The 15,425-nt window shown below is 39.5% G+C and overlaps 1 protein-coding gene across 2 annotated transcripts; it reads left to right on the forward strand.

Moving 5' to 3' along the window:
• Window positions 1–4,653: 4,653 nt before the first annotated feature.
• On the forward strand, window positions 4,654–15,003 carry LOC111266605 (trypsin-1). Of its 2 annotated transcripts, XM_022844225.2 has the most exons (6): window positions 5,004–5,904; window positions 7,710–7,790; window positions 8,161–8,353; window positions 9,242–9,360; window positions 11,303–11,412; window positions 13,738–15,003. In XM_022844225.2, exons 1-6 carry the CDS (start codon window positions 5,608–5,610, stop codon window positions 13,877–13,879), a joined length of 942 nt encoding a protein of 313 aa, XP_022699960.1. In that variant the 5' UTR covers window positions 5,004–5,607; the 3' UTR covers window positions 13,880–15,003. The 2 variants fall into 2 exon arrangements, with proteins under 2 accessions (XP_086827094.1, XP_022699960.1); XM_086970968.1 differs by lacking the exon at window positions 9,242–9,360 and having other exon boundaries at window positions 4,654–5,904.
• The last annotated feature ends 422 nt before the right edge of the window (window positions 15,004–15,425 follow it).

Below are 15,425 nucleotides of genomic sequence, written 5' to 3' on the forward strand. Positions count from 1 at the left end.
ATAAATAATAGATACGTCATCTTTCTAAGCCTTCAATATATTCACCTCGCATAATTTGTGAAACACTCTAAAATGTGTTTTTTTTTTTTTTTTCATGGTAAGAGTCTAATATTAGCAGTAGAAGTCATTTTCCTGGCGTACTTTTAAATTTAGCTCGGAAAGGTGTAACGATATGATGATGATGATGAAGTTGCAAGTGAGGCACTGAGGAAAGATACTGGATAGAGCGAATGAAGAACATCTTGAAAGGAGACATTTATATGATTTGACGTCGTTTGAGCAAAAATATTGAGAACCTTAAAAACATAGAAAAGCAAATTACAGTTATTTAACAGCTCTGAGATTGTTATTACTTTCTGCAGAAACGTACTAGTCGCCACGGTAACATACTTTAAGAGGTATTTACAACAATAATCTTAGCAACAACAATATAATTAGCAGTATAGAATGAATAAAACGATTCCAATATAGAGATAAAATGGAGAAGAATTTCTGTGTCTCTTTTTTCTGTTAGTACCAGCTTGCTCTTAGCTATTCTTCTACGTACGGATAGGTCATCTAGAAAAATCAACTACCACATGATTTTTGCGCTTTGCATAACACGTATGATTAGAAATCATTCGCGAATTGGGATGACCCGTTGCTGCAATATGAGATGGGTCATTTAATAACCAGTTTCCGGAGGGTACCGCTGTCCGGTTGTGCTACGTGGATATGGTTTGAAGCAAACACCATATGTTAACAAAATTTCTTTTAATTTTTTTTTCTTATGGGATACATAAATATGATATATTATGCCTGGTGACTTCGACATTGCCTGAGGCAAATCTAGTATATAACGTCCTTTGTTTATTGATGCCGTGCTATGTCCGCAGCCAAAACGGAGCCACCAAGCTAAACCGACTTTATAGCGTATCATCCGATAATTTGTATACAAATGAGAGTATTTAGCGTAAAGAAAAATGCTCCTTTGTTCCGTATGTATTCACACACATAACAACTAGTGTTTAAAAATTAACAATTTATACGAAAAAAATGTGTATGTTGTCGCTTTTTTTTTGCATCTGATACAAGCCTTTTAACAATGTCAAGCTATCCTGGAAGATTGCTGCGCCTCTTTTGTCGAAAATTGATGACCAAGTCGTCCGTCAAAGCGCAGTGAATAACGGGTTTACCTACTCGATTTAGGGTTACATAGCAGCCTACGTTCCTAAGATAAACTTCGTTTCGTGCTGAGAATTAGACTTCTGAGGTAATGTCTAACGGAGTGAGCATTGGAGGAAAAATATTTTTTTTAGCTCGTGCTGGGTGGAAACAGCTGGGCCGTTCCTAAAACAGAGGCTATCCCATGGATAAAGTGCGTTGAAAATTAGACGGACGATCAACTTGTGCGTTTCGACTTAAGGAGAAATTTCTGAGAATTGTTATAGCGGGATTGAGCTATCCACTTCTATAATAACGGTCGCTTCTTGTGCTCCATTTACCCAACGGTCCTTTCAACAATTGACCTTAGACTAACGTGTGAAATAGCTACACTAGCACCGAAATAATCCACAAAATACTAACACTGTTTTAATAATTTTTCTTCCTATTTTTATTATAATTATTATCGAATTGTTATTAGGAAGCCGCCATGTATACATGCACATGAATAGGCGGTGGCTCTGTTTCAAGCGACGAACTTGTATGTGTTATAGCGGTAATTGCATGTACATATATAATTGTACAACAGTTGCGCACATACAGACATAATGTAATATACAAATCATATAGGCACCACCAGAACAATTAGGAAACGCGTCTAACTCACACGCTCTACTGTTATTTTAAGTGTTATTCAATCTTTTACTATCTACCCACAATAATCCAGAAGAAATTTTTACTTTTACTTTTTTTTTTTACCAGAAGAATCTAAATCATATATATATATATATATATATGGTGTCATAAACGTTATTTAACGTCTTTAAAAAGTTAACCGTTTTTGAAGGGTGCTTGCATGTCTAACGTACCGGCGTGACTGGGGTTTGACCTCCAAAGGAAATGCAGTCAGATAGCAAAAATATCCGATGTTAAGGGTTTAACAATGAAAAAATCGGTATCGTTCCCATGCTCTTATCCATGCAAGATAACGAATATTGTACAATCAAAGAAAACCTAATCCTGATCATAGTTTTCAGTTCAAATATTCGGTACGTTTTTCAACGGTAAACAATTTTGCATATCTCTGTATAGATTATAAGCCCATTATCTAGTCGATAACTGTAATATTAAGGTAAACACAATAATAACACAAATTTGCAAAGGATATTTCCCAAATCTAATTCAAAATCCTATTCATCTAAGCTTTAATTTTATGATTGATGTCTTATTATTATTTATCAGACTGTTATAACATATTTTTTCTGCAAAAAAAAAACGTATCTATTCAAAATAGCGGCGCGTCAATAGGACGGCTGGAAGTAAGTTAAGATGCAAGGTCAGGTTTTTCAAGGGCCACCGTAACGACAATGGAAAATCAAATTCAAAGTTGTTATTACGCCTAGGAACGTTAATCGGCTGCGTTGCAATTTCAATGAACACTTCAGCCGTCAATTTTGCTATTGCATAATATATAACAATGGGAACATAAAAGCCTAACACGCTGAACACGAGTACTGTTCCATAAACTTAAAATTAAGTAAAGATGATTGTTTTAGATTAAGTTTGAATCACAGCTAAACACACGTGGCTGATTACGGCTTTTGAATCTGAATCAGTTCCGAAAGATATGTTACAAAGGGCAAATCGTCTTACACGCCCCAAAAAAAATAGTCAAATCTTTAGGCCATATCGGTTTATCTTTGTGATGGCGCAGTGGTAACGTGTTTACCTGTTGAACTTAAGAACATTTAGTAGGTGGCGTTTAGGTTAAAAATTAGGCGCAGGTAAGAAGCCAGGTGTTTGAAATCATGCTTACCAAAAGTACCGGATTTTCGATCACCTATAAGGGCGTCTATAGTCTGAGTGGTCCAAAAAACTCGGAGAAGTTTCAAAACTATAAGTACAGACTTCGAAAGAGGCACAACAAATCCTCACGCACTATTCGCCTAGGCAGAGAACCTACGAAATGAAGGATAATCATGACACGGCTGTACTACAGTTTCTACCTCACTCGCCAGGCCTTGTTCAACAGCGAGCAGTGATGAACTAATTGATCGACTTTATTTTGTCAACCTTGCTACCTGCCGTACTCGGTGCTCTTATCAGAGTAAATCACACCTTTTCAATAAAAAGAAAAACAAAAAGGATTCGCTCTCCCGCAGATGTAGTCGTCTCGGAAGGCAGATTCGATATAAATCAGCAAAAAAAGAGTTCATTCCCTTTCACGTCGAAGGCATTGCTGAGAGGGGCGAATACGCGAATCGTTTTAACACTAGCTGGATTTCCTGCACAAAATGTAACCTCAACGATGCAGAACATTCGACCAGCGGCTTTTTTTGTTACTGCTACTACTACTATTACTGTGACGTTAGCTTTAACCTCTTCAATTCTATGCACAACAAAAACATGTCGAACAAAAAGTCTCCTTCAGGAACGTACGGCGCAAACTGCTTTCGTAACGTTACATTTACATAATGTCACCATTCGTTCTAGAGATTAGGGGAGCCGCTGCCGCTACCATAACGACTAGCCAATTCAACTTGAACGTTTATTGTCTCACCTATGGAATCAGTAAGTACCAATGCACGACTTGCTCTGCTCGTTACAGGGCACCACGAAGCCTAGTGTTTACCAACGCGAATTAATTAAAATGCCTTCTATATGTTTACAGTTGTATACAGGGTGAGGTAAAAAGTCTCTGGATATTTTCCAAGCAACCTTTCCTGACAGCTGGCAAAACAAGTCTCTTGAAAGACGCCGAATCAAGATTGCTTAGGTGGTGGCAGACTTTTTTTTTTTTTTTTTTTTTTCGGAACTGTTCTAAGACCTTCGTCTCACCCTGTATTTTGCGACTATCACCAATTAGCCAATCTTATGCTATCGTTGATGCGCGTGAGCCTGTAGTGTGAAGCAAGTTGTGTTATATACCATATGGCCAAGTTCGAGCCAGAGAAAAGATAGTGGTTCATCTGACCCTACGTCGGCAATATCTCCCTGATAGACTGTTTAGATCGGCAGTAACAACACAAAATAATGATGATTGCTGCAGTGGCGGCGGATGTGATGAATTTTCAACAACGTCGTCAGCTTATTACATAACGTATACTTTTCACATAGCGCGGAGCTCCGTTGACGCTTCCGGCTGCCCGGTCGACGACGGGGCGCCACCAGATTGCCTCATCACGGCTCCTATCGACAAGCACTGATCGATCCGGCCAAGCAATATCCACAGCGAAGGCCACCTTGATGCCAATCTAGTACCATAATCATCGCTAACTAAACACTTCGCCTTGTAGACTATTACGGTTACAAGCGCGACGATTATAGCCAGCAACAGTTTCGACTTATCTCTGTCTAGGCGCTGCATGAGTAAAAGCCCAATATGTAACTTACAGGCATAGACTGCGCATTACAGGCGCGAACAACCATCCTATAATCCTATGGCGGTTTCATCAGCCTTCATGAGATTGCGGCTAACATTGCCCCACATCTGATTTATTACGTCGCATGCAGTTGTAGGGGGTCGCCGAACGACCTCTGCTAAGTCCGCCACAGCGCCTCAGTCTGAACGATGATGCAGTCGGAGACACCAGATATGAATTGCTGCTTAAACGGTGTGCAAGTTTTGTTAACTACTAGCGCCGATGTGTAACCGTGAGACATTGCCATACCATTGGCAAAATCTGGTCGGGAACAATAACGATTTTCCATTTCTATTGCACTGATAGATATCAGTATGCACAACGAGAACTACTACGATGAGTTCTACTCTGACGGCGACCGACCTGTCTTATCTATTTGCATACGTCGCGGTGTTTGTCAAGGCCGCCACCCAACTTGGGAGAGGAGGCTAGCAGCACGAGCCGCGGTGTGGCTGAATGGGGAGCTCCGGTGCTCACGGACAGAGCCGGAGTGGCGTAGGAGCCACTGCCGCCGAGCGGTCGCGCGGGCCAGCAGTAAAGACGACGTGAACGATGGCGGAAATCATTGACATAAGACGTGGATGTCGCGCGTGAATTAAGCGCTCCGTTGTCACTGCCGTACGCTTATCTGTAGCGTGTCGTCCATGTCTGTGCTTGTCCAATAGTGTCAGATCTCATTGCGTGTCGACGTGATTGTTGAGTACTTAGCTATCGTGTGTCAGTACAACTTCGACCTTGTCTCGGTAGGCGACGGGCTAAAGTGGTCGTAGCTCTATATACTAAGGGATTTTTTGTCCGATTATTCTTTGTCTCTTACCGATAACTCTTATAACCATCACTACTGCTGCCTGTGCAGGATGGGAAGCAACAAACCCTCGGAAAGATGAGATGCGGGCTACTGGTTCAGCTCAACGTTGACGCACCGCATACTACGCCAATTTGATAAAAAAAAATATTACTAAATGTTTGATTTTCAATCGATGCGCGATATTGTGCGGATAAACGTTGACGCCAGGTGTCTGGCAGCGGTACTTGAGTCGTAATGACCTTTCAAAGGCACTGTGAACTACGCCATCATCTACGATGTGCTACTTCGCTGCTCGTCGACTTGAGATTCGTACCTTTCGTTATTGTTTTCCTATCATCTCTCGCGCGAGTTCGAGCCTCATGTGGCAGGACAACAGTGCCCTCAGATCGCGAGGCCCGCGTCGTAGGCGGGGCCGACGCCCAACCAGGAGAATTTCCCTGGATGGTTTCTCTTCGAGTTCGAGGAGATCATTTCTGTGGAGCAACTATAGTGCACCCCAAATTCGTCATCACGGCAGCTCATTGTGTGCAGGTACGGTTATCTAAACGGATTAAGTCATTTGTGGATTGCTTATCTACTACTAAGTACAATCATTTTACAATATATATATATATGTATATGAATAGATTATATAGAAAGACAGAGTAGGTTTGCGGAATTTGTCACTTGAAATGTGCTTAGGATACTACCCTTGCCACAACTAGGCTGGACTGGCTTTTCTTCGTTTATGGACGAGGTTATTCATTACAAAGGGTTTAGAAATTTCACACTACCTTTCACATGTTTGCCTTTAGTGATCATTCTTATCTTTAATGATTATCGAACTGCGATAAGGCCGATTGAAATCGAGGATTATTTTAAAAATGAACTGCTACTTTGTTTCTATGTTACAATCACGGTCACGAGCCTTCGAACTTCTAAAAGGCCCTTTGAAATTTTTTTAACTCTCTAAGAAGTTACTAGTTTCCAGGCCAGATGGCACAAACACCCTAAGTGTAGGCACATTCCGTTCCGCGCTAGGCCACTACTTGAAGCAATGCTAGACGACAGCGGCGGACGTAACGCTTATATGAAAATAATACAAGATTAATAAAAAAAAAAACCTTTCTCCAGTTGCCATCAGGCCATCTCATAAAGACATCTTACAAGGCCTAACTAGTTCATCGTACATTGTGTATACATCATCCTTTAGAGCTAAGTCGCTATAACTCGATTCGTTTCTGTGGTGTTAGCTTTATTAACAGGCTTCTCTATATATTACTATTTCTAGTTTCATAGACCACGTCCGTACGAATCACATCGATTGACGCCGTTCAAACAGTTTCCCATTAGTTCTACATCATGCCATATCCATATAGTTTCATATATTGATATTGGTTGTCTATATAAAGACCAGGATAAGACCTGTGTATTATGAAAAGGGGTGGTAATTAGCTGTCGCAAAAACACACCCCATATCACCGGCTGGCCAACTTTGCCAAGGTTAGCAACTAGCCATCCCGCTACTAGATCGTTATGAAGCGTCGTAAACAACGCTACCAGGCAGGTGACCGTTTGATTTCATTGCATTAAGCTGTCTTCTATTTCGTTCCATCTTTTCCAGTCAGCACTCTACGTTTTGAAGGAAATCTTACCTTTTCAGATCCGTGTTCGTGCGTAGAAAACTCGTTAAGATCTAACGCTTGTCGACATAAATTTATCTATTTGGCATAATACAGTTTGCGAATGAAGCTTCTTTAAAGCCTACGAATTCAGACCGGTTCGATCTATTAGTTTATATGAAGGTAACCTTTATCGCTCAGGTTCTAAACGCTGTAGCTTGGACGCAGGTTCGAAACAAATCGTACAAATCAGCGATATCCTAGGTCAAAAGGACTTTCGATACTAATGTGCTTCTACGATGATAAAGAGTTCCAAACGTATCGATAGTAAAGAAAAATTCTAGAAAACCAAGCAAATTTCTGGACGGCTATTTTCAATCGGTAGTATACATAGAATACCTAAAAAAATGTCTTCTTTCTTCATCTTTTTATGCCATGAAAAATAATCAAATATATTAGACGATTGTTTACACTCAGTATATAGATAACTGCCATACAGCATACCTATGTTTACGTTCCTTTCCTACAAATATGGTTGAAACTGGTCACTGTTATTGGTCCGCTATATCCGTTCGTTTGTCATATCGGTTATACTCATTCTATTGATCGTGAGGCCTTTTTAGCGTCTTGAGTGAAGCCTCAATTAATAACATACGACTCTGTCTGTGCATATTACCTGACATTTGTTTTTCTATTAGCTTCACGTTATTAACTTACATGGCCCTCGTTTTTCAGGGCCGAAACCCACGCCTTTTTACAGCGAGGGTCGGTGAGTATAACATGGCTGAGACGTCTCTTGTTGAAGAAGAATACAAGGTACGCATGTATGCCCATGCTGTCAATATAGATAATAGGAAAACATGTTCTCAGAATGCTGGCCTGTAGAAATTCAAATTGATCGAATCGAATCGAATCGAATGCGTTTCTGTTTCTACACGCTCCCATAGAACTAGGTTAGATTTATCGCAAAATGGCCGTCTTAAAAAAGTTAAATGAAACAAATCAACTGAGTTCTTCAGTTATTTTGAACAGTAACAGCGGACTAAAACAGTAATTTTGCAACTTAATAAAGCCATATTAACTTGGATAATTAGTTCCCTCGAAGTATGTCCAGACACCACGCTACATTATGCGACAATTTTTTTAGATGTTTCTAAAATATTCGTAACTTAACCTCCCTTCATAGGTTAACAGGATCTACGTCCATCCAAACTATTCACATCCCAAACGGTACAATAACGATATCGCGCTTGTGAGGTTAAATAATAACATCACCTTTAGTGACCAGGTCCAGCCCATTTGTTTGCCCAACGACCCTCAGGACGAACGGCTGGGTCGGAATGCATCTGTTGCTGGATGGGGCAACCTCAAAGATATTGGTAATACGTCAAATATATGAATAACATAATGTCTTATATAGATCGGGGTAAAAGTCTGTTGACCGTTTGGGACCGTCTTTATTTTACATCTCTACATATACATCTGTGCGATGAATTTTTTCAAAGCAGTCAAGAGACTTTTGTTCCATTCTGTATTTATAGCGTTCATGAAGGAGATCAATAGCGCCAATAAGCAGCTCAAGCGTAGTACTTCCCGTCTAATAACGCTGGCGTAATAAACAGTACTGCTCAAGCATAAGGTGCTTGATATCAAGTACACTATTTGAGAACAGAGTTAAGCGTAATAATAATCATTTGATTTCTTATTAGTCGATGTTTAATTTGACAAAAATCACCATAGACCCTAAACTGTAGGCTGTTAACTTGAACGCTATAATCTAAACTTCTGCATTAATTACCGCATAGAACTTGAGCAGTTTCGAAATAAGTACTTTGTTAATCTAGAGCACCAATTGTTGAAAACGCTAACAATAAAAAAAATGCCGCTAAAAAAATATTAAAGGCAAAATTTATTCTCGCTATTCGTATTAACTGCAATTATCAATGCTTCGATGCCGTTTTACTTATTGTCGCACATTTATGGGACACAATAATGTAATGATTTTCTCTAATATTTTTTGTATGTTTAAGCATAATGATAATAATAATAGTAATTGCTGACTATGGTGTCTGTTTTGCAATTCAGCTCTTTATAACCTGACGACGTTTCCTGAACAAGCGGTAGTAAACATTTATATGGATGATAGATTAGCGTTAATCGGTTCACGGTAGAAGCTTTACTCGTCTTGGATCCTACCAAGGCTATGATGCACAGTAATTAAGGGCAGCAAACCAGATCTTGAAGACACGGAAATATTATCGTTTCAGAGACCATCACAGGACAAGACATCTTTAACAAGCTTCGGCCTAACATTCTGCAAAAAGTTGATCTTCCTCTAGTCAACAACAGCATTTGCAACCTGTGGTATAAGCAGGCCGGCAAAAAGGTCAGGCCTATTTCTGTAATGCGTTCCCAATTGTAGTTACGTTTAGATTTTCCCATGTCCATAACAAACGAATACGAGCAAATCGTCTTCGTAATGAAATAATATTGAGATGAGAGCCAGTGGATTTCCAGCAAAATCGAACCCTACAGATTGCACGTATAACAGTACTAGTTAGCATTAACACAAGCAGTAACAGCATCTATTGCTCCGATAAACCGAACAACAAGTTAAAACTTACCAACTTAAAAAAGTTACTCAATTAATCAGGCTGCTAGAACTAAAGAAATACTTCTAAAAATACTATTTTAATATAGCATTGCTCACGCTATCATCATTGCAAGTGTAATAGCTGATTCGTACCCACGTAAGGACAGTGGCATGGCCCTGATGACTCTCAGCTTTCTATAGGTCTAATGAAGTACTCCTTATGTACAACATAGAGCTCATATTATTCCTCAGAGACGTCCTCGTGGTAATGTCTTACGTCTGACGTTTGAGATCTTTTTTCCTTTTCTTACCGATCCGATGTTTTGTTTTGTAAAGGGAATCATATCGAGAAAATTACGCAGCAGTTTTTGTCCATGCCTGTCAACAATGAACCTAACCATCTTTCTACGAGTATCTAAAAAAAAAAAAATTGATCGTTGTCCCGAAAAACAGAAAGCGGAAGTAAATTTGCTCTCTGGAAGTTAAGTTTAAGGATAACGTTATTTTAATTTAAGTTTATTCTTCTTCCTATTCAAAAATATACGCTTGGCAATTTTGAGAAAAACTTCATCGCATCGTTGAATGGGTGGCATTGTTTACGAGCTATATTTCCGCTAGGAATTTCGTAATTACGAATTCGTTCATATTTTTTAGGTGTTTGTACACTTTACGATAAAAAAACAAAAGACTTCATACGATTTAATGACTTACGTAGACTCAGCAAGAGGTGTCGATGCTCATTAATTGGCCGTTGAGTAGGTAGACCAAAGAGAAAAAAGCATTATTTCTGTTAAAAGATCATTTGACTCGAAGTCCTTGCTCCATACAACGAAATAAGCATGGTGTCGTGGTGTCCAATAGTAGACTGCCGAGGTTAAAAGTTCTGTTCTAGACGGATAAAAAATACGAGTCTTACAATGATTGAGCTCTGCACGACATGCTCAGGGAACGCCATATGAGTTAGCCTGCTTGACAGCCGTCCCTATCATCGGTACGGTTCTGATCCGGACAAATAAGCTACACTTTAACTTGATTTTCTATCTGCTTCTTAGCAAAAATGTATTTCATTTAGTAGCAAAAATGCTTGAGACCGCCTCATTGTTGGGTTGTAACACATGGCGGCATATTCAGTTCGAATAAGAAATCTCAATAATTGGAGAAACATATCCTTAGCTTTCAGATAAGGTGGTGTTCATTATTTGATAGATAAAAATTAAATCGCCGTTGTGCGCTCGACGGCTAGACAAAAGACGACATCATATTCGCTCGGAATAGAACGGGTATTTGGAAATACATTTATATAGAACACATAACGCTTATAATACTCACGGAAGTAGTCGCTTTAGAAGTCCAAGCACGAAACTGAAACTCGCCTATATGGCAAAAGACGGCAGAAGTTATAGCCTAACTTACCTCGCACTGTTTTGCCCTCAACAGCCGAAAAAACACAAATGTTGCACGGCCACGAAATCGAGCGCATGCACCTCAAGGCTTACCTGGTAGGAGTGGCGAGTAAAGAGATTCTAGAGTCAAGAGTTATGAGGCACTCAGGGCGCCCGAGGGCAGGCCAACGACCAAAAACCTCCAATGGGCGTCATAGCCTCTTACAGTTTCTGCCAACGAAATCCCAGAATAATTCGTGGCAACAATAACATAACTTCGTCGATCAAACAACAAGATTATTTATTGTGCTAGTCATTGTTGATCTAATGCCTAAAATGTTTCGATCTTTCAGATACGTCTGATCTCGTCACAGATCTGTGCTGGCTACGCCGACGGAAACCTAGACGCGTGTCAAGGCGATTCAGGTGGACCACTGATGGTACAGACGGACAGTCGATTCAAGTGAGATTCCAAGTGGATATTGCACCAGTCACTTCCTCAAAACCTTGTCTTCCTACAAAATACAGAGCTTTGCTTTGTATTTAGCAGCGAAAACCATATCCGATCCATGACAATTTTGGCGTCTGCCAATCAATCGCGAATTGTTCGCTGGTTCAAGTGAGCGAGCTGTTGTCTTTAGTGGTGACTGCTGTGTGTGCCAATGTATTTTTTTGTCTATGCAGAAGAAAGATCAAAATTAAAAATACTTTTTTGAATATCAGAAAATATATTTTTCTCTAAAAATTGGATCGGCATTCAATGAAGTGCGCAAAGCCTCTAAATCGTTGTCAGCAGTTCATCTTATCGAAAACCAGCATCTGCAGAAACATCCGTATATACATAATGCTGAGATATCGATCATAAAAAGATCAAGTACAAAGCTTGACCGAGCGAAGTCGAAGGATACATAATTAGCTTGTTGGCTAATGGGATTCTGCGTTTACGAATCTCCTTCTGAAGACATGTCATAACGAATAGGTAATCCTGGCTAACCCCCTGGATTATAACTTGGTATACTAGAATACGATAGGCTTTTTAGATATCGCCACCTGGACCGCTGGCTTTGCATACATTAATCTAGCTCAATTCCTGGCCACCATTGTTACAACGATCCTGCTTTTGATGCACTGCTTGAAACATTAACTCAGAAAAGGCTTTCTAAGATAGGCTCATTTACAATCTGGGTAAATTGTTTCGTCGCTTCCCTTCGAATTCGAAATTCTGTAACGTGTCCATCTCTTGTCATGGGCCATCTGCTGCGCTCACAATGACGTTTAATGTAATACCTGTATATCGATTTGGACAACATCTATCTTATTGTAATGAAGTATTCTAGTGAAATTTAGCCCCGTATTGAGTGTTTTTTTTTTTAGTTTAAATCCGAAATCATATTGTTTAACTGGGGCATGAGTTATTTAATCTAATAACTAGTGTCTCGTAGTAATCGTATCGTTAATGGAGCGCCATCGATACCGATTTCTTTTCCAAAACGATATTTAAAATGCAGAAGTTCGATTAACAGTAGTCTGCTAACACTTTCTTCCTCGTGCGTGATCTTCATAGACTTTCCTAGCGTTATGAGTATTTGGAACGTTGCAATATTAGGGAACACATTTATGTTCTGCGTATTCACGCATGGATTCAAGAACCTAACAAGGTAGAGAGGCCAGTGAAAACAATCGTCAGGCAGTAAGCAGGTTAACGATTATCCATCGCCTTTTTAAATACTGTTAAAGTATCTCTACGATTATATTCGAGCCCATGCCATTCCTGTGTACTTCTAATTCATAGATGAACCCATTGCCAGTACGCCATAACGACGTCGCCGTAAACAGTCCCGTAAATACCAAACGTGTAATTAGCAGGAATGTATCAAACGCTCTGGCTTTCATTATACGCCAGGTAGGGCTTCCTATCCAAACCTTAATCATCGAGAAAGATCCGAAATACAATTAGAGCGTGATTCGAATGCAAAATCCAAATGGAAAAAAATAATAGAAATTTGCTAACCGTTTATGTACCTTACATAAACTTTTTAGAAGTACATATTCTTCAAAATAGGCCAGGTTCGCTGATTCGGGTATGTGCCTAAAAATGAACATAATTACTCTCATCGCAGAAACTACGACACTTGATCAGAGGGCGTATCGCTCACTCAGTTCTTATTCAGCAGTTCTTGCTTAACCCGCTAAGTAGCTTAAGAGATCTCACTGGAAAAAAGCGTGTATTTCTATTTTCGACCTGTAGATGGTCTGAGCAGCGAATACGTTTAGCTAAAAGCGAAGTTTCATTTCTCTATTCTAGCGATGTACCGTACGATCCTAATGCATTATAGAGAGAACGGTTCTCGCTTTCAGAACAATAAATCAGCCAGCTAACTGATTTTGGTTGACGTCAATATTCTGTGCTTAAGAAAAAAATACGTCACAGCGCCTAAAGTCGTTCTCTGTCGGATAAGGAAAGATCTTTCCAACCGTTTGACGGAAGGTAACCTATATTCTAATTTTTGGCAAACAGTTATGAAAACTTGCAGTTATGAGAATTATTCGCAACGTTAGGCATTACATTAAACATCTACCTAGCTCTTAGCAAAGCCATCACCATCCAAAACTTATTAAGCAGAACCCGATCAGTAAACCTAGGCACGCTATCTGAACGTCGATCACCCAACACGTACGATTTTTTCCTAGTTATGCCTGATGCAAACGCGGCGTCTCGCTGATGTCGTTCAACGGCTAAACTTTTTCTATCTGTTTAACATCCCACCGCTCTGTGGTTCCCTTTCAGACTCGTTGGCGTCGTTTCGGCCGGCTTTGGATGTGCTCGGCCGCTTCTGCCGGGTCTGTACACGAGAGTGAGCTATTATCTCGGTTGGATAGAAGAAATCATCACATCGGCGGATAGTTCGGATAGGAAGGATGTTTCGTAGTCGCTTCTTCGTAGACGCGCAAAAAAATTTCTTTTAGCTTTATTGTACACCGCATCGCTGCTAATGGAGTTGCAATATTGCCGGAACTTTTTGTATTTTCTATCTATACGGTTCTGTAGAATTTCGAAATTTTACGTCGTCATGTGACATTTTATTCATTCATTCATTGATATTTCTCCGCACTGAACCTTCAACAGTGAATACCTTTTCGTAATATGGAAAAAAAAGTAGGACCTGTTTACAAATGTTAGCGTTGGCAGTATGTTATGATGATTGCATTATTGTGTAACATAGAGTACAGAAAACCAACTTGTTTTTGTGGGACCCTCGTATTGAATCTCACTGTTATGAGTGCTTTGTTTATTGATACATAGTGTTTACTATTATTATTTGCAGCAGTAGTTTTTTTATCGCACTAAGCTATTCATGTAGAACATCTACAGGGAGCAGGTCAGATCGGCTGAAATATTAAGGTTTCGGTGCACTTCACAATGTTCGAAGTTTGAAGTTTTCGTTAATAATCGATGCTGCGATATTATACCACCTAAAAATTTATCCGGATAATGACAGGTTTGAAAATATGCCTGCGCTTCATTTATCAATGGTTACGTATTTTCTAGTCAGTTAATGATTGCTTAATTTTAACCGTTAACTACAAAAAAACCCAGTTTTATCATGCAGCTTCTAGTGTTCCAGAGATTTACATCGTAAACGCATCGCTACCTACACAATGGTACATTATGTCTGACTACTAGATAAATCGTTATATGATTGATATATGATGAAAACTCTGCTTTAATTATTTCTAGAAGGTATGAGGTAATAAACTTAACCACTTCGTAAGCACTTGCCTTCGTTTTTTTGTCTCTATAAAAGCTTTGTCTATTAAAGCGTAGATTTCGTAGATTCAGCGTGGGCTGCAAAATGTTTCTCCTTGACAATCTGCAATTCAACATCTTTTTTTTTTTTTTTTTTTTTGCAAAGACCACTTTGTTTCTGAAAATACAGCTGTGTATTTATGTTATGCTCAAGTACTTTACGAGTGTATTGTACCGTTCGCCGTGTGTCGACCATTTAACCCTCTCTAAATAAAACCATGGAAACTGTCCACTTCGTTTCACTTACTAATACTTTCAATCTTTATTACGTACTTCAGTGGATTATTATGAAAGGCTTCGGCTACTTAACGGATCAAAATAAAGCCAACCTTCAACATAGTCGGTTACTACTCCATATAAGCTACCAAATGAATGGAGACATTTGAGACACGGCTCTGGGCAGCCTTTTAGGATCGGTGATTCAGCTGTATTGTTTCCCCCCATTCTGTCGGTAAGAAAGCCCTTTTATAAGGGTGTACGTGTAGTAAGGTATTCGAAAGGCAGGGTGATCGTCATCATCCGCTATTCTTCATACCAAAGAAAAACGGCTTTTTCTATAATAAAATAGAAAACTCGTCACGATGAAAAGTGGCGCTCTGTTTCCAGAATTCGAGCAAATATTAGCCATTATCTAATGTGTTCCCGTGGAACGAATCCCCACTAGGATT

This window comes from Varroa jacobsoni, unplaced genomic scaffold (assembly GCF_002532875.2).
Source record: "Varroa jacobsoni isolate VJ856 unplaced genomic scaffold, vjacob_1.0 scaffold_1102, whole genome shotgun sequence".
Lineage (NCBI taxonomy): Eukaryota > Metazoa > Arthropoda > Arachnida > Mesostigmata > Varroidae > Varroa > Varroa jacobsoni.

What these genes read in the sequence shown, in the direction of transcription:
- LOC111266605 (XM_022844225.2), top strand. Translation starts at nt 5,608, where the DNA reads ATGACCTTTCAAAGGCACTGTGAACTACGCCATCATCTACGATGTGCT. An exon ending in CGGCAGCTCATTGTGTGCAG is followed by an intron (nt 5,905 to 7,709) that starts GTACGGTTATCT and finishes CTCGTTTTTCAG; the next exon opens with GGCCGAAACCCACGCCTTTT. An exon ending in ATAAGCAGGCCGGCAAAAAG is followed by an intron (nt 9,361 to 11,302) that starts GTCAGGCCTATT and finishes TCGATCTTTCAG; the next exon opens with ATACGTCTGATCTCGTCACA.